General features: G+C 39.1%; 1 protein-coding gene and 34 non-coding genes across 36 annotated transcripts; 34 read left to right on the top strand and 1 right to left on the bottom strand.

Annotated features, from left to right (window-relative positions):
* The first annotated feature begins 38 nt into the window (after positions 1–38).
* Positions 39–111, top strand: Trnam-cau (transfer RNA methionine (anticodon CAU)). The gene has a single exon. It is a non-coding gene; the product is annotated as a tRNA-Met (tRNA).
* Positions 112–182: 71 nt separating this feature from the next.
* On the top strand, positions 183–255 carry Trnam-cau (transfer RNA methionine (anticodon CAU)). Its single transcript has one exon. It is a non-coding gene; the product is annotated as a tRNA-Met (tRNA).
* Positions 256–327: 72 nt separating this feature from the next.
* On the top strand, positions 328–400 carry Trnam-cau (transfer RNA methionine (anticodon CAU)). Its single transcript has one exon. It is a non-coding gene; the product is annotated as a tRNA-Met (tRNA).
* Positions 401–611: 211 nt separating this feature from the next.
* Trnam-cau (transfer RNA methionine (anticodon CAU)) lies at positions 612–684 on the top strand. The gene has a single exon. It is a non-coding gene; the product is annotated as a tRNA-Met (tRNA).
* A 70-nt stretch (positions 685–754) lies between these two features.
* Trnam-cau (transfer RNA methionine (anticodon CAU)) lies at positions 755–827 on the top strand. The gene has a single exon. It is a non-coding gene; the product is annotated as a tRNA-Met (tRNA).
* Positions 828–897: 70 nt separating this feature from the next.
* Positions 898–970, top strand: Trnam-cau (transfer RNA methionine (anticodon CAU)). The gene has a single exon. It is a non-coding gene; the product is annotated as a tRNA-Met (tRNA).
* Positions 971–1,041: 71 nt separating this feature from the next.
* On the top strand, positions 1,042–1,114 carry Trnam-cau (transfer RNA methionine (anticodon CAU)). The gene has a single exon. It is a non-coding gene; the product is annotated as a tRNA-Met (tRNA).
* Positions 1,115–1,184: 70 nt separating this feature from the next.
* Trnam-cau (transfer RNA methionine (anticodon CAU)) lies at positions 1,185–1,257 on the top strand. The gene has a single exon. It is a non-coding gene; the product is annotated as a tRNA-Met (tRNA).
* Positions 1,258–1,468: 211 nt separating this feature from the next.
* Positions 1,469–1,541, top strand: Trnam-cau (transfer RNA methionine (anticodon CAU)). Its single transcript has one exon. It is a non-coding gene; the product is annotated as a tRNA-Met (tRNA).
* Positions 1,542–1,754: 213 nt separating this feature from the next.
* On the top strand, positions 1,755–1,827 carry Trnam-cau (transfer RNA methionine (anticodon CAU)). The gene has a single exon. It is a non-coding gene; the product is annotated as a tRNA-Met (tRNA).
* A 212-nt stretch (positions 1,828–2,039) lies between these two features.
* Trnam-cau (transfer RNA methionine (anticodon CAU)) lies at positions 2,040–2,112 on the top strand. Its single transcript has one exon. It is a non-coding gene; the product is annotated as a tRNA-Met (tRNA).
* A 71-nt stretch (positions 2,113–2,183) lies between these two features.
* Trnam-cau (transfer RNA methionine (anticodon CAU)) lies at positions 2,184–2,256 on the top strand. The gene has a single exon. It is a non-coding gene; the product is annotated as a tRNA-Met (tRNA).
* Positions 2,257–2,326: 70 nt separating this feature from the next.
* Positions 2,327–2,399, top strand: Trnam-cau (transfer RNA methionine (anticodon CAU)). Its single transcript has one exon. It is a non-coding gene; the product is annotated as a tRNA-Met (tRNA).
* Positions 2,400–2,611: 212 nt separating this feature from the next.
* On the top strand, positions 2,612–2,684 carry Trnam-cau (transfer RNA methionine (anticodon CAU)). Its single transcript has one exon. It is a non-coding gene; the product is annotated as a tRNA-Met (tRNA).
* Positions 2,685–2,755: 71 nt separating this feature from the next.
* Positions 2,756–2,828, top strand: Trnam-cau (transfer RNA methionine (anticodon CAU)). The gene has a single exon. It is a non-coding gene; the product is annotated as a tRNA-Met (tRNA).
* Positions 2,829–2,900: 72 nt separating this feature from the next.
* On the top strand, positions 2,901–2,973 carry Trnam-cau (transfer RNA methionine (anticodon CAU)). Its single transcript has one exon. It is a non-coding gene; the product is annotated as a tRNA-Met (tRNA).
* A 211-nt stretch (positions 2,974–3,184) lies between these two features.
* Positions 3,185–3,257, top strand: Trnam-cau (transfer RNA methionine (anticodon CAU)). Its single transcript has one exon. It is a non-coding gene; the product is annotated as a tRNA-Met (tRNA).
* A 213-nt stretch (positions 3,258–3,470) lies between these two features.
* Trnam-cau (transfer RNA methionine (anticodon CAU)) lies at positions 3,471–3,543 on the top strand. The gene has a single exon. It is a non-coding gene; the product is annotated as a tRNA-Met (tRNA).
* Positions 3,544–3,613: 70 nt separating this feature from the next.
* On the top strand, positions 3,614–3,686 carry Trnam-cau (transfer RNA methionine (anticodon CAU)). The gene has a single exon. It is a non-coding gene; the product is annotated as a tRNA-Met (tRNA).
* Positions 3,687–3,756: 70 nt separating this feature from the next.
* Positions 3,757–3,829, top strand: Trnam-cau (transfer RNA methionine (anticodon CAU)). The gene has a single exon. It is a non-coding gene; the product is annotated as a tRNA-Met (tRNA).
* Positions 3,830–3,899: 70 nt separating this feature from the next.
* On the top strand, positions 3,900–3,972 carry Trnam-cau (transfer RNA methionine (anticodon CAU)). Its single transcript has one exon. It is a non-coding gene; the product is annotated as a tRNA-Met (tRNA).
* Positions 3,973–4,327: 355 nt separating this feature from the next.
* On the top strand, positions 4,328–4,400 carry Trnam-cau (transfer RNA methionine (anticodon CAU)). Its single transcript has one exon. It is a non-coding gene; the product is annotated as a tRNA-Met (tRNA).
* A 68-nt stretch (positions 4,401–4,468) lies between these two features.
* Trnam-cau (transfer RNA methionine (anticodon CAU)) lies at positions 4,469–4,541 on the top strand. Its single transcript has one exon. It is a non-coding gene; the product is annotated as a tRNA-Met (tRNA).
* Positions 4,542–4,612: 71 nt separating this feature from the next.
* Positions 4,613–4,685, top strand: Trnam-cau (transfer RNA methionine (anticodon CAU)). Its single transcript has one exon. It is a non-coding gene; the product is annotated as a tRNA-Met (tRNA).
* A 70-nt stretch (positions 4,686–4,755) lies between these two features.
* On the top strand, positions 4,756–4,828 carry Trnam-cau (transfer RNA methionine (anticodon CAU)). The gene has a single exon. It is a non-coding gene; the product is annotated as a tRNA-Met (tRNA).
* Positions 4,829–5,039: 211 nt separating this feature from the next.
* On the top strand, positions 5,040–5,112 carry Trnam-cau (transfer RNA methionine (anticodon CAU)). The gene has a single exon. It is a non-coding gene; the product is annotated as a tRNA-Met (tRNA).
* A 213-nt stretch (positions 5,113–5,325) lies between these two features.
* On the top strand, positions 5,326–5,398 carry Trnam-cau (transfer RNA methionine (anticodon CAU)). The gene has a single exon. It is a non-coding gene; the product is annotated as a tRNA-Met (tRNA).
* Positions 5,399–5,467: 69 nt separating this feature from the next.
* On the top strand, positions 5,468–5,540 carry Trnam-cau (transfer RNA methionine (anticodon CAU)). The gene has a single exon. It is a non-coding gene; the product is annotated as a tRNA-Met (tRNA).
* A 71-nt stretch (positions 5,541–5,611) lies between these two features.
* Positions 5,612–5,684, top strand: Trnam-cau (transfer RNA methionine (anticodon CAU)). The gene has a single exon. It is a non-coding gene; the product is annotated as a tRNA-Met (tRNA).
* Positions 5,685–5,895: 211 nt separating this feature from the next.
* Positions 5,896–5,968, top strand: Trnam-cau (transfer RNA methionine (anticodon CAU)). Its single transcript has one exon. It is a non-coding gene; the product is annotated as a tRNA-Met (tRNA).
* A 213-nt stretch (positions 5,969–6,181) lies between these two features.
* On the top strand, positions 6,182–6,254 carry Trnam-cau (transfer RNA methionine (anticodon CAU)). The gene has a single exon. It is a non-coding gene; the product is annotated as a tRNA-Met (tRNA).
* A 69-nt stretch (positions 6,255–6,323) lies between these two features.
* On the top strand, positions 6,324–6,396 carry Trnam-cau (transfer RNA methionine (anticodon CAU)). Its single transcript has one exon. It is a non-coding gene; the product is annotated as a tRNA-Met (tRNA).
* A 71-nt stretch (positions 6,397–6,467) lies between these two features.
* Trnam-cau (transfer RNA methionine (anticodon CAU)) lies at positions 6,468–6,540 on the top strand. The gene has a single exon. It is a non-coding gene; the product is annotated as a tRNA-Met (tRNA).
* Positions 6,541–6,753: 213 nt separating this feature from the next.
* On the top strand, positions 6,754–6,826 carry Trnam-cau (transfer RNA methionine (anticodon CAU)). Its single transcript has one exon. It is a non-coding gene; the product is annotated as a tRNA-Met (tRNA).
* A 580-nt stretch (positions 6,827–7,406) lies between these two features.
* On the bottom strand, positions 7,407–22,022 carry LOC140047402 (potassium channel subfamily K member 18-like). 2 transcript variants are annotated; one of them, XM_072092417.1, is made up of 3 exons: positions 21,927–22,022; positions 16,737–17,296; positions 7,407–10,268 (listed from the first exon to the last, which is right to left on the bottom strand). In XM_072092417.1, exons 2-3 carry the CDS (start codon positions 17,227–17,229, stop codon positions 9,418–9,420), a joined length of 1,344 nt encoding a protein of 447 aa, XP_071948518.1. In that variant the 5' UTR covers positions 17,230–17,296; positions 21,927–22,022; the 3' UTR covers positions 7,407–9,417. The 2 variants fall into 2 exon arrangements, with proteins under 2 accessions (XP_071948518.1, XP_071948519.1); XM_072092418.1 differs by lacking the exons at positions 16,737–17,296; positions 21,927–22,022 and adding an exon at positions 12,653–13,487 and having other exon boundaries at positions 7,409–10,268.
* Positions 22,023–22,151: the final 129 nt, after the last annotated feature.

The raw sequence follows: 22,151 nt of genomic DNA, 5'->3' as shown, positions 1-22,151 counted from the left end.
GAAAGTTATGCTTTCCTTGTTTCTGTGTATACTCAGCAGCCTCCTTGGCGCAGTCGGCAGCGCGTCAGTCTCATAATCTGAAGGTCGTGAGTTCGAGCCTCACAGGGGGCAGATATTTATGTTATGTTAAAATTCCTTTTGTAAGAAAGTTCTGCTTGCCTTTTTTCTGTGTATACTCAGCAGCCTACTTGGCGCAGTCGGCAGCGCGTCAGTCTCATAATCTGAAGGTCGTGAGTTCGAGCCTCACAGGGGGCACTCCCATTTTGTTGTGTTAAAATTCCTTCTGTAAAAAAGTTATGCTTTCCTTTTTTCTGTGTATACTCAGCAGCCTCCTTGGCGCAGTCGGCAGCACGTCAGTCTCATAATCTGAAGGTCGTGAGTTGGAGCCTCACAGGGGGCAGATATTTTTGTTGTGTTAAAATTCCTTTTGTAAAAAAGTTGTGCTTGACTTTTCTGTGTACACTCAGCAGCCTCCTTGGAGCAGTCGGTAGCGCGTCAGTCTCATAATCTGAAGGTCGTGAGTTCGAGCCGCACAGGGGGAAGATATTTTTGTTGTGTTCAAATTCCTTTTGTAAAAAAGTTCTGCTTGACTTTTCTGTGTACACTCAGCAGCCTCCTCGGCGCAGTCGGCAGCGCGTCAGTCTCATAATCTGAAGGTCGTGAGTTCGAGCCTCAAAGGGGGCACTCCCATTTTGTTGTGTTAAAATTCCTTTTGTAAAAAAGTTATGCTTGCCTTTTCTATGTATACTCAGCAGCCTCCTTGGCGCAGTCGGCAGCGCGTCAGTCTCATAATCTGAAGGTCGTGAGTTCGAGCCTCACAGGGGGAACTCCCATTTTGTTGTGTTCAAATTCCTTTTGTAAAAAAGTTATGCTTGCCTTTTCTGTGTATACTCAGCAGCTTCCTTGGAGCAGTCGGAAGCGCGTCAGTCTCATAATCTGAAGGTCGTGAGTTCGAGCCTCACAGGGGGCAGATATTTTTGTTGTGTTAAAATTCCTTTTGTAAGAAAGTTTTGCTTTCCTTTTTTCTGTGTATACTCAGCAGCCTCCTTGGCGCAGTCGGCAGCGCGTCAGTCTCATAATCTGAAGGTCGTGAGTTCGAGCCTCACAGGGGGCACTCCCATTTTGTTGTGTTAAAATTCCTTCTGTAAAAAAGTTATGCTTGCCTTTTCTATGTATACTCAGCAGCCTCCTTGGCGCAGTCGGCAGCGCGTCAGTCTCATAATCTGAAGGTCGTGAGTTCGAGCCTCACAGGGGGAACTCCCATTTTGTTGTGTTCAAATTCCTTTTGTAAAAAAGTTCTGCTTGCCCTTTCTGTGTACACTCAGCAGCCTCCTTGGCGCAGTCGGCAGCGCGTCGGTCTCATAATCTGAAGGTCGTGAGTTCGAGCCTCACAGGGGCAGATATTTTTGTTGTGTTAAAATTCCTTTTGTAAAAAAGTTCTGCTTGACTTTTCTGTGTACACTCAGCAGCCTCCTTGGCGCAGTCGGCAGCGCGTCAGTCTCATAATCTGAAGGTCGTGAGTTCGAGCCTCACAGGGGGCACTCCCATTTTGTTGTGTTAAAATTCCTTTTGTAAAAAAGTTATGCTTGCCTTTTCTGTGTATACTCAGCAGCTTCCTTGGAGCAGTCGGCAGCGCGTCAGTCTAATAATCTGAAGGTCGTGAGTTTGAGCATCACAGGGGGCACTCCCATTTTGTTGTGTTAAAATTCCTTCTGTAAAAAAGTTATGCTTGCCTTTTCTGTGTATACTCAGCAGCCTCCTTGGCGCAGTCGGCAGCGCGTCAGTCTCATAATCTGAAGGTCGTGAGTTCGAGCTTCACAGGGGGCAGATATTTTTGTTGTGTTCAAATTTCTTCTGTAAAAAGTTCTGCTTGCCCTTTCTGTGTATACTCAGCAGCCTTATTGGCGCAGTCGGTAGCGCGTCAGTCTCATAATCTGAAGGTCGTGAGTTTGAGCATCAAAGGGGCACTCCCATTCTGTTGTGTTAAAATTCCTTCTGTAAGAAAGTTATGCTTTCCTTGTTTCTGTGTATTCTCAGCAGCCTCCTTGGCGCAGTCGGCAGCGCGTCAGTCTCATAATCTGAAGGTCGTGAGTTCGAGCCTCACAGGGGGCAGATACTTTTGTTATGTTAAAATTCCTTTTGTAAGAAAGTTCTGCTTGCCTTTTTTCTGTGTATACTCAGCAGCCTACTTGGCGCAGTCGGCAGCGCGTCAGTCTCATAATCTGAAGGTCGTGAGTTCGAGCCTCACAGGGGGAACTCCCATTTTGTTGTGTTAAAATTCCTTCTGTAAAAAAGTTATGCTTGCCTTTTCTGTGTATACTCAGCAGCCTCCTTGGCGCAGTCGGCAGCGCGTCAGTCTCATAATCTGAAGGTCGTGAGTTCGAGCCTCACAGGGGGCAGATATTTTTGTTGTGTTCAAATTCCTTCTGTAAAAAGTTCTGCTTGCCCTTTCTGTGTATACTCAGCAGCCTCCTTGGCGCAGTCGGCAGCGCGTCAGTCTCATAATCTGAAGGTCGTGAGTTTGAGCATCAAAGGGGCACTCCCATTCTGTTGTGTTAAAATTCCTTCTGTAAGAAAGTTATGCTTTCCTTGTTTCTGTGTATACTCAGCAGCCTCCTTGGCGCAGTCGGCAGCGCGTCAGTCTCATAATCTGAAGGTCGTGAGTTCGAGCCTCACAGGGGGCAGATATTTATGTTATGTTAAAATTCCTTTTGTAAGAAAGTTCTGCTTGCCTTTTTTCTGTGTATACTCAGCAGCCTACTTGGCGCAGTCGGCAGCGCGTCAGTCTCATAATCTGAAGGTCGTGAGTTCGAGCCTCACAGGGGGCACTCCCATTTTGTTGTGTTAAAATTCCTTCTGTAAAAAAGTTATGCTTTCCTTTTTTCTGTGTATACTCAGCAGCCTCCTTGGCGCAGTCGGCAGCACGTCAGTCTCATAATCTGAAGGTCGTGAGTTGGAGCCTCACAGGGGGCAGATATTTTTGTTGTGTTAAAATTCCTTTTGTAAAAAAGTTGTGCTTGACTTTTCTGTGTACACTCAGCAGCCTCCTTGGAGCAGTCGGTAGCGCGTCAGTCTCATAATCTGAAGGTCGTGAGTTCGAGCCGCACAGGGGGAAGATATTTTTGTTGTGTTCAAATTCCTTTTGTAAAAAAGTTCTGCTTGACTTTTCTGTGTACACTCAGCAGCCTCCTCGGCGCAGTCGGCAGCGCGTCAGTCTCATAATCTGAAGGTCGTGAGTTCGAGCCTCACAGGGGGCACTCCCATTTTGTTGTGTTAAAATTCCTTTTGTAAAAAAGTTATGCTTGCCTTTTCTGTGTTTACTCAGCAGCCTCCTTGGAGCAGTCGGCAGTGCGTCAGTCTAATAATCTGAAGGTCGTGAGTTTGAGCATCACAAGGGGCACTCCCATTTTGTTGTGTTAAAATTCCTTCTGTAAAAAAGTTATGCTTGCCTTTTCTGTGTATACTCAGCAGCCTCCTTGGCGCAGTCGGCAGCGCGTCAGTCTCATAATCTGAAGGTCGTGAGTTCGAGCCTCACAGGGGGCACTCCCATTTTGTTGTGTTCAAATTCCTTCTGTAAAAAAGTTCTGCTTGCCCTTTCTGTGTACACTCAGCAGCCTCCTTGGCGCAGTCGGCAGCGCGTCAGTCTCATAATCTGAAGGACGTGAGTTCGAGCATCACAGGGGGCACTCCCATTTTGTTGCGTTTATATTCCTTTTGTAAGAAAGTTATGGTTGCCTTTTTTCTGTATACTCAGCAGCCTCCTTGGCGCAGTCGGCAGCGCGTCAGTCTCATAATCTGAAGGTCGTGAGTTCGAGCCTCACAGGGGGCACTCCCATTTTGTTGTGTTCAAATTCCTTCTGTAAAAAAGTTCTGCTTGCCCTTTCTGTGTACACTCAGCAGCCTCCTTGGCGCAGTCGGCAGCGCGTCAGTCTCATAATCTGAAGGACGTGAGTTCGAGCATCACAGGGGGCACTCCCATTTTGTTGCGTTTAAATTCCTTTTGTAAGAAAGTTATGGTTGCCTTTTTTCTGTGTATACTCAGCAGCCTCCTTGACGCAGTCAGCATCGCGTCAGTCCCATAATCTGAAGGTCGTGAGTTCGAGCCTCACAGGGGGCAGATATTTTTTTTGTGTTAAAATTTCTTTTGTAAAAAAGTTCTGCTTGCCCTTTCTGTGTACACTCAGCAGCCTCCTTGGCGCAGTCGGCAGCGCGTCGGTCTCATAATCTGAAGGTCGTGAGTTGGAGCCTCACAGGGGCAGATATTTTTGTTGTGTTAAAATTCCTTTTTTAAAAAAGTTCGGCTTGACTTTTCTGTGTACACTCAGCAGCCTCCTTGGCGCAGTCGGCAGCGCGTCAGTCTCATAATCTGAAGGTCGTGAGTTCGAGCCTCACAGGGGGCACTCCCATTTTTGTGTTAAAATTCCTTTTGTAAAAAAGTTATGCTTGCCTTTTCTGTGTATACTCAGCAGCTTCCTTGGAGCAGTCGGAAGCGCGTCAGTCTCATAATCTGAAGGTCGTGAGTTCGAGCCTCACAGGGGGCAGATATTTTTGTTGTGTTAAAATTCCTTTTGTAAGAAAGTTATGCTTTCCTTTTTTCTGTGTATACTCAGCAGCCTCCTTGGCGCAGTCGGCAGCGCGTCAGTCTCATAATCTGAAGGTCGTGAGTTCGAGCCTCACAGGGTGCACTCCCATTTTGTTGTGTTAAAATTCCTTCTGTAAAAAAGTTATGCTTGCCTTTTCTATGTATACTCAGCAGCCTCCTTGGCGCAGTCGGCAGCGCGTCAGTCTCATAATCTGAAGGTCGTGAGTTCGAGCCTCACAGGGGGAACTCCCATTTTGTTGTGTTCAAATTCCTTTTGTAAAAAAGTTCTGCTTGCCCTTTCTGTGTACACTCAGCAGCCTCCTTGGCGCAGTCGGCAGCGCGTCGGTCTCATAATCTGAAGGTCGTGAGTTCGAGCCTCACAGGGGCAGATATTTTTGTTGTGTTAAAATTCCTTTTGTAAAAAAGTTCTGCTTGACTTTTCTGTGTACACTCAGCAGCCTCCTTGGCGCAGTCGGCAGCGCGTCAGTCTCATAATCTGAAGGTCGTGAGTTCGAGCCTCACAGGGGGCACTCCCATTTTGTTGTGTTAAAATTCCTTTTGTAAAAAAGTTATGCTTGCCTTTTCTGTGTATACTCAGCAGCTTCCTTGGAGCAGTCGGCAGCGCGTCAGTCTAATAATCTGAAGGTCGTGAGTTTGAGCATCACAGGGGGCACTCCCATTTTGTTGTGTTAAAATTCCTTCTGTAAAAAAGTTATGCTTGCCTTTTCTGTGTATACTCAGCAGCCTCCTTGGCGCAGTCGGCAGCGCGTCAGTCTCATAATCTGAAGGTCGTTAGTTCGAGCCTCACAGGGGGCACTCCCATTTTGTTGCGTTTAAATTCCTTCTGTAAAAAGTTCTGCTTGCCCTTTCTGTGTGTACTCAGCAGCCTCCTTGGCGCAGTCGGCAGCGCGTCAGTCTCATAATCTGAAGGTCGTGAGTTCGAGCCTCACAGGGGGCACTCCCATTTTGTTGTGTTAAAATTCCTTTTCGTAAAAAAGTTCTGCTTGACTTTTCTGTGTATACTCAGCAGCCTCCTTGGCGCAGTCGGCAGCGCGTCAGTCTCATAATCTGAAGGACGTGAGTTCGAGCCTCACAGGGGGAACTCCCATTTTGTTGTGTTCAAATTCCTTTTGTAAAAAAGTTCTGCTTGCCCTTTCTGTGTACACTCAGCAGCCTCCTTGGCGCAGTCGGCAGCGCGTCGGTCTCATAATCTGAAGGTCGTGAGTTCGAGCCTCACAGGGGCAGATATTTTTGTTGTGTTAAAATTCCTTTTGTAAAAAAGTTCTGCTTGACTTTTCTGTGTACACTCAGCAGCCTCCTTGGCGCAGTCGGGAGCGCGTCAGTCTCATAATCTGAAGGTCGTGAGTTCGAGCCTCACAGGGGGCACTCCCATTTTGTTGTGTTAAAATTCCTTTTGTAAAAAAGTTATGCTTGCCTTTTCTGTGTATACTCAGCAGCTTCCTTGGAGCAGTCGGCAGCGCGTCAGTCTAATAATCTGAAGGTCGTGAGTTTGAGCATCACAGGGGGCACTCCCATTTTGTTGTGTTAAAATTCCTTCTGTAAAAAAGTTATGCTTGCCTTTTCTGTGTATACTCAGCAGCCTCCTTGGCGCAGTCGGCAGCGCGTCAGTCTCATAATCTGAAGGTCGTTAGTTCGAGCCTCACAGGGGGCACTCCCATTTTGTTGCGTTTAAATTCCTTCTGTAAAAAGTTCTGCTTGCCCTTTCTGTGTGTACTCAGCAGCCTCCTTGGCGCAGTCGGCAGCGCGTCAGTCTCATAATCTGAAGGTCGTGAGTTCGAGCCTCACAGGGGGCACTCCCATTTTGTTGTGTTAAAATTCCTTTTCGTAAAAAAGTTCTGCTTGACTTTTCTGTGTATACTCAGCAGCCTCCTTGGCGCAGTCGGCAGCGCGTCAGTCTCATAATCTGAAGGTCGTGAGTTCGAGCCTCACAGGGGCCCCTCCCATTTTGTTGTGTTAAAATTCCTTTTGTAAAAAAGTTATGCTTACCTTTTCTGTGTATACTCAGCAGCCTCCTTGGAGCAGTCGGCAGTGCGTCAGTGTCATAATCTGAAGGTCGTGAGTTTGAGCATCACAGGGGGCACTCCCATTTTGTTGTGGTAAAATTCCTTCTGTAAAAAAGTTATTCTTGCCTTTTCTGTGTATACTCAGCAGCCTCCTTGGCGCAGTCGGCAGCGCGTCAGTCTCATAATCTGAAGGTCGTGAGTTCGAGCCTCACCGGGGGCAGATACTTTTTGTTGTGTTCAAATTCCTTCTGTAAGTTGTTTAAAATGCATTCTTGCTGCACATTGATAAAGTATTTCCCTGACCAGGGATCTGCAGGTGAATTGATGAATATTCATAACCAAGAATGCCAGTCGAATTGGTAGAAGAATGCTGGTTTGACCAATTATTATCTTCTATTTCGTGGCACTCCCACATTCGCAGTCGTTACATTTTTTTTTACATAAAGGTTAGTATTAGTTTCTTCTTTAGCACATCAATGCACTGTTTGTGAGAAATGGGAACGTTTTTGTCAGTTGGTTAAGAGAGAATGATGTGTAAAATGTTTATGTCTAGTCCTGGTTGTACCTTAATTTGTAATGATAGGTAAAAACAAAGAAAGTGAGGGATCATCAAAGACAACTTATCACATTAAAAAAATCTAATAGTTGCCTTGTCGTTTAATTTTTATTCTAAATCTGGAAACCATGTGACGTTTACTCTTATTTTTAGTCGTTTTTCCCTTGAAAAAAAACCCCAAAACCATACATTGAACATAATAATTAGTTTCTAAAAATCAATTTAAGATGGTATCAGATGACGTAAGCACTGATTTTCGAAATCAGAGCGTTAAAAAAAAGAATGTATTCCGTATAGCCACTGCTAGCCGTTGTCACGAAATGTACCATTTATAATGTTTATTTTCGTCATAGAGTTTGGATTATTACCACTAAAAGGTCAAGTCAACACAAAATGAAATGTTTATGTTCAACTTTATTGAAGTACAAAATATACTTGCTAGTTAACACATTTGCCTTAATTAATAATATTTTAATGAAATAACGCCAGCATTTATTCAAATAATTGATTAATAATAAATATATTTGTAAATGTGGATACTATTTATATATTGATGGTACACTGTTGTATTGTATGCGTAAATATTAAACCAACTCATTAGACCTACTGAATTAAAATAATGGTTTTCTTTTCAGTATAAACACCTTGTTTGTATTGTATAATTGAGCTTATTTTTTGAAAAAAAATTTAAATTCAATTTCAAAGGCAATTCCTGTAATGATACCGTAGTTAGACAGAAGTTCAGTGTAAAATGTTGCCATATTTTGCAACAATCGAACATGTTTAAAACAAAAATTGATGCTTAGGCCTAACCTCTACTTATTTATTTCTTCAGTGTACCAAGTTCGAACTGCACATTTAGAGACTGTATTGCCCATGTCGTAAGTAGACACATTTTATTATTACGGTCTTGTTATAGACGCAAGATATATGAGTTGACCAATCACAAGCAATGGATTATTCGAACTGTCGCTTGTCAAAACGCTTGCGTTGCGTTTACGTCCTTGCGTTTCGTTCTAGTTGGAACCAAGCTTTACCTGCTGTTGCGTTGCGTCCAAGTGGCACCCTTCAACAAGACAGAAAACGCAATCAGAAAGCAAGTGTAATAACTACGTAAACACCACTTGAGATTAACATTTAATATAATTATTTGAACCGTTAACTAATCAATACATGTGTACTGTGAAATTAGCATACAACAGTTGCTTGTTAGTTATACCGTTGACTTGTAATGGTCAAACAATCTTGTATATAATATACGGTAAAAGATACAATAATTATTATTTTCTGTATTTTTAAAACAAAATATAGTATTTTATTTCGTTTATTATGCATGATGTTGTATCGACAATGTGAGCTAATACGCCCATGCATAATATATTATAATATAATATAATATGATATGATATGATATGATATGATATGATATGATATAATAAGATATGATATAATATAATAAAGATATAATAAGATATAATATAATATAAAAATATTACATATATATCACGTATTTCGTTTTCATAATCTCCACAACGGAAATATTTAATACATCAATAACTCATCTTGTTTACATTTGACCTTACTATTATATCTTAATTACGTAGTACAAACAACGTTGATCTTGTCTCGATATGTAAAATGCTAGTAAAGCTCAGTGAAATAATAAGGCAGCCTGTTTGCATATTATAGTGCGTAATTTAACATTGAACGTACAAAAGTGGCGCAAAAAATCACGTGATTTAACATTGAACGTATACAAAAGTGGCGCAAAAATCACGTGATTTAACATTGAACGTACACAAGTGGCGCACAATCATGTGACGGAAAGCGCCTCTATGATTTGCTTATGTAGTATGTGATACATCATGCAGACAATCTGCTTATTTACATAAAATCTCGTTTATTTGCATAATAAAACAGTGGCACACTTCCAGCCATTCAAAATGCGCGCATCGTTATTGGTCGACCTAAACAACTTGTGTTTGTACCACAATTATTATCCCGTTATTAAATACAGTAGGTGTTTTACAGAATAAAACATTGTTATCACAACTTACATTACAGCGTGACCAACCATTTTTTTTCTATCGCCAACCGTATTTTCTTTTTTAAAGCTGGCCTACTTTCGAATGAATGCGAGAATAATTTGTGGATGAAATCCGTTTAGAAACCACCGACGTTTCATCATCATCATTATTTCGTCAACTAATGACGCATACATATTCTTACACAAAATATGTGGTGTTTTAGTTTCATCACTTTTTGCGTTTTGATTCTCTACGTTTTGTGATAATAACCCCGATAAGTTTACCGATCTGGCGCACTTTCGACATAATCTCTTCCTGGGCTAGAGCGATGCACATGGACATGACTGCCATTCCGACCATTATCAGAAAAACACAGGCCAACAGATTCTTCTGATGCTGCGGTACAAGATCGCCAAAGCCGATTGTTGTAAGAGTTATGAACGAGAAGTACAACGCTTCAAAGTAGTCCCAATCTTCCCAGACTGTAAGAAGCCCTGCTAGAAGGCACATGTATATAAAGGCAAACAGCAATATGGCTGTCAGCGGAATATTTGTTCCTGCTTCGTCTTCGTCGCCAAATAGTTCATCAAGACTGCTGTGTTTTTTCTCTTCACCTTCTTCTACTCCTTGAATATCAGGAGTCTTTATTCGTTCTTCCCCGTCTGATTTAGGTTCCTCAAGCGAAATCTGGGTTAGCTTAGTTGGATCTTCAGGATCAATCGACCTGCCATAATCCACATGTGGATCAAAGAATGGAGAGATAGGTCGATCTTTATTATTAGTCTCCGATTCCAGACGCGTCACCACCATGCCGTTATTGTCCTCAACAACAGCGTTACGCGATGTACCCTCAAGTTGGGATTTAGGCACTTCTCGTACAAACTCCTTTTCTCTTTTTTTATCACCACTTCCATCTTTCTTTAAGAACACTTTAAAGTATCGATAGGACATTGTAGCACCCTTAGCGAGTAGCGAACCTATGCTTGCTAAAACCAACAGCAGCAATGCGATACCAAAGACGGCGTAAATCATACAGAATCCTCGACCCCATCTTGTCACCGGTGCTAAATTTCCATAACCTGCAAGAATAAAATATTAAGGATAATTTTAGCGAGAGAGAACAATATTTATTAAACCGCTAAGCTGGGTCCCCACTAGAGACGTACGCATATACCAGACACAACTTTGACCAATAAACGACAACTCATCCAAGTTAACGCTTCTTGGAAAATATGCGTTGCGCGCATCCAATTGCGTTGCGTCCTAATGTTATGAATAATTGTATTTTTCATTTAATTCGCACTCAACAGCGGGAAGCCCGCCACTTACAGAATGAAATACTAATGTTAATGTTAATCTTACCACTCAAGGCGCTAAAGCAAACCAGAAATAACGTGGGATTAATCATTTTTAATCACTTTACAGAATTAATTTAACAGTATTTTGTATACATGATTTACGTTGACGTGTAAGATCTAAATATTGTAATTATTGTAAGGCATCCGACCCAACACCTCCGTTCTAAAAATACATTTCTGCGTAGGTGTTACGTCAAAATAGTTCTAACAATCTTTAGATGGTATGTATATTACATGTTACTACGAAAGATACCTGTCACAGGACGGTTACCAGGATAATGTTCCGATTTGCGCGAATAGTGAGCAAAACGACTTTAGGCATACACATTAGATAAATGTGTAATGCAAGATACACGATATATTGTAATTTATATCCCGTTTAACTTCGTCGTCGATGCATACCGAAGTGTAACATGCTGTGAGCACGAAATCGTTAAATATGTATTATTTATTGCACGCAGCTTAGTACATTCAATAATCTGTTACAAACAGAATTATGAGATTTAAGAACTACGATTATGCTGTCAGAGTTGATCCATTCCGATTTCCATGTTTAGAAATAAGACAAATTAAAATATATTTGAATGGTTTGGTGGTTTAACTAGTAGTTGTAAAGTGTAAAGCATCTGGCCCCACATCCTCGATTCAAAAAATACATTTCCGCGCAGATATAGGCCTTAGTACTCAGATATAGGCCTTAGTACTCAGATATAGGCCTTAGTACTCGGGAACTTTCATACGGTTTCATAGGAGTCAAAACTTTGAAAACGTCACATCAACATTTAAAAATGTCAAATCAAAATAAAATAAAAAAATCTTTTAAAATACCACAGCTTATTAGTTTCAAAACGTCACGACAAAACTTTCAATTGAGATAGAAGTAGGTTGAATATGCCTACGAGAATAGACAAGTAACCCCTCCTGGCCCTATTAAAAGACCCTTCTATCTTCTTATTATGTAAAAACAATTTGAAAATACAGTTTGTGTGGCCCAGATTCATGTAATGACTTTCAACGACGTTAGATATTCATCCGACATGAAATTACATTCAATCGTTACGAACAAGCGCAGTATATATTTTTTCTTTTATGTACTTAATAGGTAAATCTCTCCACTTCCTTGATTAACCTTTTAGGACGAATCGACTGTTGCTATTTTAGTAATAACAATTAACTCATGCAAATATTCAATATACAGTATTCATTAAACTAACGACTGCCGGTACCGTAATAGAAATTGTATTTGAATGACTTAAGGGTGAATAACATCCGTCGGATATATAATTAGTTCGTTTATGCCTCCGGGTGTATAGCCAATACATGACTAAATACAAGACATATCATCTACGTGCAGTCCTTCCATGACTGCTTTGAGCTTATCTGGCTACTGTGGATCCGCGGTGGACCTAATCCAAATTTAATCTTAATCCTCAATTGGGGATTATTATAACTAATGGACTGGGGATTATTTTAACGAGTGGCGTAATAACAATTTTCCCTCATGGGGTGGTTTCAGATGTAAGAAATATTGATTTTCTTTTACCATAAATTTTAAAAAGTCAATTATTATCCTATTATCTGCCTCAGACGTATTGGCTTATGCCTTTCCTCTGGTCAAGGTGGGTACTGGACGAGAGAAGCCATTGATCAATGTTAGGACCAATCAAGGTGCTGGCTTTGTTTGTATCAAACCTGTTAGTGGCTGTAATTATCGCTGTTGGTTTCGATTGAATGAAATAAAAAATTTTAAAAAATTAAATTTGTAGCCGATTCTCCTCGGATACTGTATCTAGAAATCATCCGCGTCACATAATACCACATATGCCACTGTATTTACCCTAACCTTAAAATCTTTTTTTGATTTTACAGAATTTACATTAGGAATATGACGCAAATAATTATGATTACATGTACAGTACATTAATCCATACAATATGTAACACGAGAATAGGATGCTCTTTGCTTATTATAATTATCGAATATTCAAGACAAACTATTATCAATATTGATTTTTTAAATGCTAATAGTGATTGTCATTGATCAGAATATTAAAAATAATATAATAATCATAAAAGAGCCTGTAAAAAACTTAATGAATTGTTTACCTATCGTTGTCATGACAACAACTGAAAAGAATAACGACCCAGGAAGATTCCATTCTGGTTCAAATGTTTTAGTTGGCGCTATGGTACATCCAGAAATCTCTTCCAGTTTGCTTTCATACGAATCCAATACATTTTGAAGAACTGACCGTGACGTGTATCCAGTCAACTTAACCAGTTCGTCAATGAGTTCAGTTCTGCTAGACTCCTTCGACTCCACGAATTTTTCGTAGGCTTCTTCTTCCACGGGACCCTCGATGGCTTTGAAAACTACAGCTCCCATTAAAGCGTATAGGCAAGCCAGTATAAACAGTCCGATGTTCACTATGGTGTATTTAATAGCATTGCGACAAATAGGGTGCTTCAAAATACTGTAGTCTTCATCTTCAACAGGAGCCGTCTTCAATAAAACATAAGTTGGCCTATTATCTTTAAAAGATCCATCTCTGTCCAGTCGCTCTCCTTGCGCCATAGCTCAGAATTATACGTACCGTATTGTTTCTCACTTTAGTAGCCTATATTCACCATAACGTTTGTGTATCAGGCCTAGTTTAGTAATACTGCATCAAGGGATGAGTAACTTCATTGAAATGCCAGCTCCGGTGTTCTTGTTTCGTTACATACTCTTTTAAGAATTACGACCTAACAGATATATACACAACAGATGGGACGTGGCTGCTGTCACATACGCCGTGTACCGAATTAGTATCCCGTTATAATAATGATTCTAAAACAAGCATGTGGTAATCTTGGTTGACAAATAACATCAGATCATCTTCCTAGGCGAGGATACTTAAAAAGCAATCATCATTCGGTGTCTGCTGCCGAGATCTATATAGACAATGATGCATCTTAGTAATTTACCGGTCTATTTTTGTTGAGCCATCAATTTAAACAATTTTGGATACGCACATGCAACAAAAATGTATGGGCCTATAATAAATCGAACATCGAGTGTAGGCCTTTCGTCATCACGAGCCTAACCGCACCTGGTAATAGTCACCGGTTATGTCAGACGATCTGATCTAAGCGTGCCAGACTACCTTCTCACGTTTGTGTTGACATTCGACGCGTGTATCGGTCAAAGATTGCGTTACAGTATTCAATATCATCCTTTGGTTTTATAACGAGCTTAAACAATACTATATCATTCTATCTTTTACGGAGGCCTACAAGTTGATTGCAAAATGTAGTTGCTCACGACAATATTAATTTTCTAACGAACATACAAACGTTTAAAACGACAATTATACATTTTTTATTATAATACAGGCCTATTTCTAATTATTTATATTGCTCTTTAGTTGCTTCTGTATTTCACACTGTATAAATATTTTCTTTCTTTAATTTTACCTTCTTTCTTGAAATATATTATTATTTCATCTTTATCACTAATAAAATTGAATCAATTACATTGTATGTCATTATGTTGCTATAAGTACAGTACCCTAAAAAGGTACTATGTCTGTATAAACGTACATGTTGTGGTAGATAAGAACAAAAAATGTCTTATAATTATGAAAATGAATACATTATCTAATAACTCGAGCGTATGTTTCCAAATAGATCAATTTCATAAATTACTTAATTTTGGTACACTCAAAATAATAATGAATAAATAACCCGAGCCTATGTTTCCAAATAGATACATTTCATCTGTAGGCCTATAGGCCTATAATCATGAATTACTTAATTTCTCCATAGAACATTCAACGAAATAATGAATATTAGATACTGAATCACTACTTTACTGCAGGACGATAATCTGATATATTCAATTTTTGTATTTCAGTATATATCGGAAAAAAAAGTCACGCTTATATCATCATCCTGTACGCAGTGTCACTCTATGACCATAGATCTTGTTAATTAATGGTACACTTATATAAATAGATAACACAATGCGTTCGTTACACCAATACAACCCATGTAAATTTATAATGAATGAGAACCTGCACTTGTCGTTATGTTTGGTTAGCAATAATATTCTGTCTCTAGGCTCTATTTACGATGACCCATAACTAAACAGCTGCATGGAGAGGCACATGCGGGGAAAGCGCACGTTTGCTAGGCGCTTGCTTTCGGTATGCCTAGTATCTTAAAAATGACTGCTATTTGCAATTGACTTTACTACTAATTAACAGATTCGGTTATTAATTGCTCGGAATCATCGTCAATTTTGAATTGAAGTTATAAATAGGCATAATCGGTATCTTAGCGGGTAATTAACAACGCCAGTTAGAGCATATTGGACGTCTCACTATCGCACCGTACAAATAACGTCTACCTAGCCTACATGTGTAAAGATCACGCTAAAAATATACAAAAAACACAAGCACATGTTGGCATCATTAGGTAGGTCTATAATGAATATTTGATGTTAGGGGATTCTCTTCTACACACTCGTCAATGATTACGTATTCCAGGTTCATACACTGCTACAAATGTGTAGATTTAAGGCTATACATTAAGCTACCATCCTTATAATAGTAGTATAGGTTATATCACGATAATTCGAAATAATTCTCTGTATATTAATATGTCTATCCTAGGCAAATTCCGTAATACAGTGTAAGTATAGGCCTACATCACTTGTAATGCCTGTAATGTTGTTATTCCGTAATACAGTGTAAGTATAGGCCTACATCACTTGTGATGCCTGTAATGTTGTTATTCCGTAATACAGTGTAAGTATAGGCCTACATCACTTGTAATGCCTGAAATGTTGTTATTCCGTAATACAGTGTAAGTATAGGCCTACATCACTTGTAATGCCTGAAATGTTGTTATTCCGTAATACAGTGTAAGTAAGGCCTACATCACTTGTGATGCCTGTAATGTTGTCATTCCGTAATACAGTGTAAGTATAGGCCTACATCACTTGTGATGCCTGTAATGTTGTTATTCCGTAATACAGTGTAAGTATAGGCCTACATCACTTGTGATGCCTGTAATGTTGTTATTTTTTTTAATCTGAAAAACATGCAGTTAGCAGTCAAAGACCGAAATATTGTACCGTATTTATTATGTTACATTATATTTTGTACGATAATATGAACCTCAGAACTTAACAATTACAATTACACACGCGCACACACTATTGCACGACTATACACAATTAAATGTTTGGATAGATAATGTTAATGTTAAGTTTAGGCTTAGACCTATGATACAGGCTTCACATGTGAGACATATGTGACCATGTATCACAGAATTTTCCAGGGAAAAAATTATTGATACAGTACCGATTATTAACACATAAGCTAATACTATGTGTTTCCTTGAACTAAATTACAAAATCTTAAATACATAATCGTGCTTTTTGACACAATTAAGGTAAATATAATTTAAGCTTAATCGTGATTATAACGCTAATGGTAGTTGCATTAGACTAATAATAGGATTCATATTAGGCTTATACTCATTATTGTCATCTAGCGTACTTAGGCCTAATTACATTCAAGCTCCAAAGTAATGTAGTAGTAGTAATAAAGTATCACTATTGACAGGTTCTATGGCAACATACATTGCTCAGATCGTAAACAATAGCCTGAGTAGAACTATTACGATAATTATAACGAAATAATAACAGTTTAGCTGCTTGGTCCTCTAGTTTAAATGCAAACTGAGACATAAGGTATTTGATTTAGGACCCTCGGCAGCAATGTGGTACTCAACGGGAGTTCGTTCAGAACAACTGACTCGACTAAAGTTGTGAAAATAATGATCTCTTCCCTCCCCTGCCGTCCCCTCTCGCATTTCTCTACACTGCATCCCGTCCGTCTTTCTCCCCGTGCACCTTTCTCTCAACATAGTTATCTTTCCGCCTTTCGGTCCCCACCTTTCCCGTCCATCCGCGCCTTCCTCCCCCTGCTTTTGACTCGCTGTCTTTCGCTCGACGTCTTTCTCTCTCCCACATTACTTCCCTCTCTATTTCCCTTCCCCACCTTTTCTTACCGATTTCTTTCCGCGTCGTTCCCTCCACAAGTTTGTTTTCCCGCTTTTCCCTACCCACCTTTCTCTCTCCGCTTTCCGCCTTTATAATCCAGCGTACGCCTGATAAGTGATGTTAAATCAATTGTCTTACCTATCGTAGTTATTACAGTTGACGCAAAGAAAAGTGAACCAAAGAAGTTCCAATTCATTTCCTCGCCTTCAATCGTTTCATATCCTTTATCGTGAACACCCAGTAAACTCTCCTCGTATTCCACAAGCTTACTTTCTATCAATGTTATATTTGTCAGATTTGCAAACATTTCAATTAATTTAGTTCTTTTATCACATAGTTCGTAATGTTCCTCAACCTCATTTGGCCCTTCAAACGCCTGAAAAATAGCCGCTCCGAGGACGCCATATCCAATCAAAAAAGCGAACAGGCCTAAGTTGACGAGAAGTATCTGCAGCACCTTACGGCACTCTCTACTGCAGTTTGGCAGCTCAAGGATGGTAGACATCCGTGAGATACTCCTCTTCGTGCTCTTTTTGCCGCCGTACACTGACGCCTGCATGCTTCTTTTAAAGGTTACCGTTTTGTGAGTGTTCACATTTTCGGGATCTTCTTGTGCCTTGTCGTCCGACATTCTGGCAGGTACTGTCTAGCAGAGATATGCTTTTTAGTCTGTGATGATACAAATGAGTTATAGTCATCTAAAAAGAAAAATATAATGAAGCTCAATATTAATTTTGCAGGTGCACATGATTATATTACTATATGGTTTGTATAAATGTAATGACGTCACGTTAATGTTATCCGATTCTTGTGTATACTATATTATAAACAAGTGTGAATTATACACTGTATTTTTTTATTCATGTAAATTTTTCATATAGCTGCTCTGTTTTCGGTTACCTTTTGAACTGGCTATCATTATGACCAGATGAGAAGGTAATCAGTAGATCAAGTGCTCTGAAAAAGTCTTACAGCCAGTTAATTATAAGTCGAATTGGTTTATATCTAAGAATCTCCTATCTACGATGTTTAAAATTTAGTATACCTTTGATGAGAGTTTTAACCCTCCGTAATGAGTAATATTTTGCCGCTAATCTCAAAACCACTATTGTCACTACTTAAAGTTTGGTTCCTACTAGCGCAGCGTAAGTAATTTGACCAATCACGACACGATGGATCATCCGAACTGTCGTTTGTGATTGGTCAACTCGATTGTGTTGACCTAACGTCCTTGGTTGCGCCCAAGATTAAGGTTGTTTGTGTTCCGTGTCAGGCATGTAAATGGCTACAGTAGAAACACCATTATAGACATTCTACCCGCTCTTTTGAGTCACCCTATTAAACAATAGGTTCCTGTGTACTTCCAATTTGTTATATACGTACATTTATTGTGAGTAAGTAAGCTACCGTACATCTTATTTTACAGATCCATTAGACGTGGTTTCAGTTTCAGAGACCTGACGAAGTGAGTGAGTACACTTTTAATTAACGCAATTACTATGTCACGAAAACGCGTTTACGTAATGTAAAATGACTGCTATTTCCAATTATGCATGATATCAATTTTACAGCAATTTACCAATTCGCAGGCGTTTGATTACTTTATTATATTGTGTGTGGTTTATATTGGCGCTAATTTAATTTATGATGAATATGAATAGCAATGAATAAGCAACGAGGATAGAACAATAGAATATAGAGTTGGTATTTTTATACATATCAATGTTGTGGACATAGTCTAATAAAATAGTTAACGTCAATATAGTTGAATGTTGTGGACATAGTCTAATAACATAGTTAACGTCAATATAGTTGTAACTGTATAAATAAAACATTTTAACCTTCACGTCAGGTGACCCCCTTGTGACCCCTGTGACAACAATTACAGTAGAAAACCCTCAGACACTCACACTCCTATTCAGGGGACACTCCTATTCAGGGGACACTCCTATTCAGGGGACACTCCTATTCAGGGACACTCATATTCAGGGACACTCATATTCAGGGGACACTCATATTCAGGGACACTCATATTCAGGGGACACTCCTATTCAGGGACACTCATATTCAGGGACACTCCTATTCAGGGGACACTCATATTCAGGGGACACTCATATTCAGGGACACTCATATTCAGAGGACACTCCTATTCAGGGACACTCCTATTCAGGGGACACTCCTATTCAGGGACACTCATATTCAGGGGACACTCATATTCAGGGGACACTCATATTCAGAGGACACTCCTATTCAGGGACACTCCTATTCAGGGGACACTCCTATTCAGGGGACACTCCTATTCAGGGGACACTTCTATTCAGGGGAAACTCCTATTCAGGGGACACTCATATTCAAGGGACACTCATATTCAGGGACACTCCTATTCAGGGGACACTCCTATTCAGGGGACACTCATATTCAGAGGACACTCCTATTCAGGGACACTCCTATTCAGGGGACACTCCTATTCAGGGGACACTCCTATTCAGGGGACACTTCTATTCAGGGACACTCATATTCAGGGGACACTCCTATTCAGGGGACACTCATATTCAGGGACACTCCTATTCAGGGGACACTCATATTCAGGGGACACTCATATTCAGGGGACACCAATTTTAAGAAGACACTTTGTAGGCCGCTAAAGGTGTTCCCTTATTAGGGGTTCTTCTGTATGCAATTGGTATTTTGATAATATATAAATAATGTTTTGGACATGGTTCATTAGGCTAGATAGCAATAGCAATATAAGGGAAATTATAACTTTCACAACAAACTACCTACCTACTGTTTGAAAACTCCTATTCAATGATCACTCTATTAATATATTATGTTTTAATACTATGGTCAAACCCCTTAGCAGAGCGACATCTCTATTAAAGGGACATTTTGTTTTGTCCCAAATGTTTCCACTTAATTTCGGTATTCAAATGTATTTATATAAACCGATAGCCCAGTTAATTATTGGTATCCAGCTTTGACTGTGTAAACATATGCACTTTTGTAGTAATTTTATTTACCACGAAAATGTCTACCTAATATAAATACACTCGCTTGTTCAAAAGATGTATTAAATTCGTCAACGAAACCACGCACGTTTAAATATTCAAACGCAAATTTAGACACATTGTATTTTTTGTATTTACCACCTAATAGATCACAAAAAAGATATACAAAAGTGTAGTGCGTTAAAAAACGATGGCTCACCAATGTAGGAATTCGCTAACAAGTAATTTATCCAACATTTTTCTTGAAACGTTTTTTTTTTGTTTAATGAATTTTGCCTAGCAACACCGTCACATTTCAAACATTATCTAAAGAAAGTCACGTGTTAGGCATTTCAAATGAGATGAATTTGAGGATGAGACAATATTGAATACAAAAAGCAAGAACAATGGTGGAAGTCCAATAAAATAAATAACAGTACACGTACGTACACAATGATGGTGATTACTGACTTATAGAAATTAGTTATTGCTTAATCGTTACCAATAGACTTATTGTGTTTCATAAATTAAATGGCCGTATATTAAACACTAAATATTAGACAATTCGAGAGCAAGGCTGTATTAAATCCACGTTGGTAACAAAATAATCCTTGTTTTTTTACATTATGTTAAGGCCAGCATAATATTTGATACATTTTCTTTCAAGCTCGTATTTTACGAGATGGCTTAAGAGGAAATTGAAGAGATAATATTAAAAATTCAATAATACTGCACAATATAGTTTGTGTGTTGGATGAATACGTTAATTATAATCTATTTTTTCTTCAATTTTGTCAATATGAGCCTGTATTGTCTGTCTGCAGAAAAGCCAACATTGAACAAAAATGTTTGCCGTTAGGGAAAAATGAAACATACATTTGAAGGATTTCGGTGAAGTGTAGAAATAGAATGAGCTAATTGTAGCTACGTGAACAAATAACACAAATTGAACAAGTCGTAATTAATTAGAGCGAGGCAATCATACCACATTGCCTTGATTAAAGCTAGAAGAAAAGACATTTTGATACTTGAACGTATGCATTAGACGAAGTTAGACCCTTAAACGTATACGCGTTCTAAAAGACGTGCTACCCTTGGACGTATACATGTTCTAGCTAGAAGACGTTTAACCTTAGAATTAATATAATGTTCTAGCTAGAAGACGTTTAACCCTAGAATTAATATAATGTTCTAGCTAGAAGACGTTTAACCCTAAAATTAATATAATGTTCTAGCTAGAAGACGTTTAACCCTTGAACGTATACAATATAGCTAGAAGACGTTTAACCCTTGAACGTATACATGTTCTAGCTAGAAGACGTTTAACCCTTAAACGTATACAATATAGCTAGAAGACGTTTAACCCTTAAACGTATACACTATAGCTAGAAGGCGTTTGACCCTTGAACGTATACATGTTCTAGCTAGAAGACGTTTAACCCTTAAACGTATACAATATAGCTAGAAGACGTTTAACCCTTAAACGTATACACTATAGCTAGAAGACGTTTGACCCTTGAACGTATACATGTTCTAGCTAGAAGACGTTTAACCCTTGAACGTATACAATATAGCTAGAAGACGTTTAACCCTTGAACGTATACATGTTCTAGCTAGAAGACGTTTGACCCTTGAACGTATACAATATAGCTAGAAGACGTTTAACCCTTAAACGTATACACTATAGCTAGAAAACGTTTGACCCTTGAACGTATACACATATTCTACATAGAAGACGTTTAATATACGAACATATATACACGTATTGTAGGTACATAGCTAGAACGCGTTAGACGTTCACCACATAACGTATGCGTTATAAAAACTAAAATACGTTCAACCGTTTAATGTATACACGTTCGAAGACGTGACATGTCGTATATGCGTTTGCATCTAAAAAAGTTTAGTTTAATGTGTAGGTGTTCAAAAAACATTCGACTTTTAAACGTATAGGCCTATGCGTTCTTAAAGACATCCTACCCATGAACGTATACACGTTCTATATAATCAACAACAGTTTTGATATGACATTGTCTGGTTTGCGTTATACAAGTAAACACAGTAACGATTATTTTTACAAACCTAAAATGATAAATTGTTATTGATTAGCAATACTTTTGCACCGTAACTTTCGGTACCCTAAAATTCAATTTTCGCGCGTTTTAATTGTCGCGATCGTACATTTTGGAAAAGTTGAACCTCGTCCATACAATTATTAGCAAAAAAGTATTTCGTGATACTTATTTTGCACAATATTGCTTTATTTGTCTACTGTAAACCTTATTTTCGTGCATCGCAAAATTAAGGGCGCACTAAAAATAAAGAGCACTAGTTACCGTACCTGATAGAATCCTACAGGATGGATGTGGAGTGGGAGCTGTGCTTACAAGCCCTCCTCCCTATATTCCATATAACCACTATTTGAGTATACTGGTTATAAAAATTCGTTGGCTAGCATAATTCACAATAATTATGATATGCTCTAGCGGGTGTGCGCTGTCGTGAAATGCATTAAGGTTTGACTCAATAGGCCATTGGTGATATGATAAATATCATTATCATCAGC

Source organism: Antedon mediterranea, chromosome 4 (assembly GCF_964355755.1).
Source record: "Antedon mediterranea chromosome 4, ecAntMedi1.1, whole genome shotgun sequence".
In the NCBI taxonomy this organism is placed as follows: Eukaryota; Metazoa; Echinodermata; class Crinoidea; order Comatulida; family Antedonidae; genus Antedon; species Antedon mediterranea.
The sequence above is the reverse complement of the archived record's forward strand: the minus strand, read 5'-3'. Positions and strand labels throughout refer to the sequence as shown.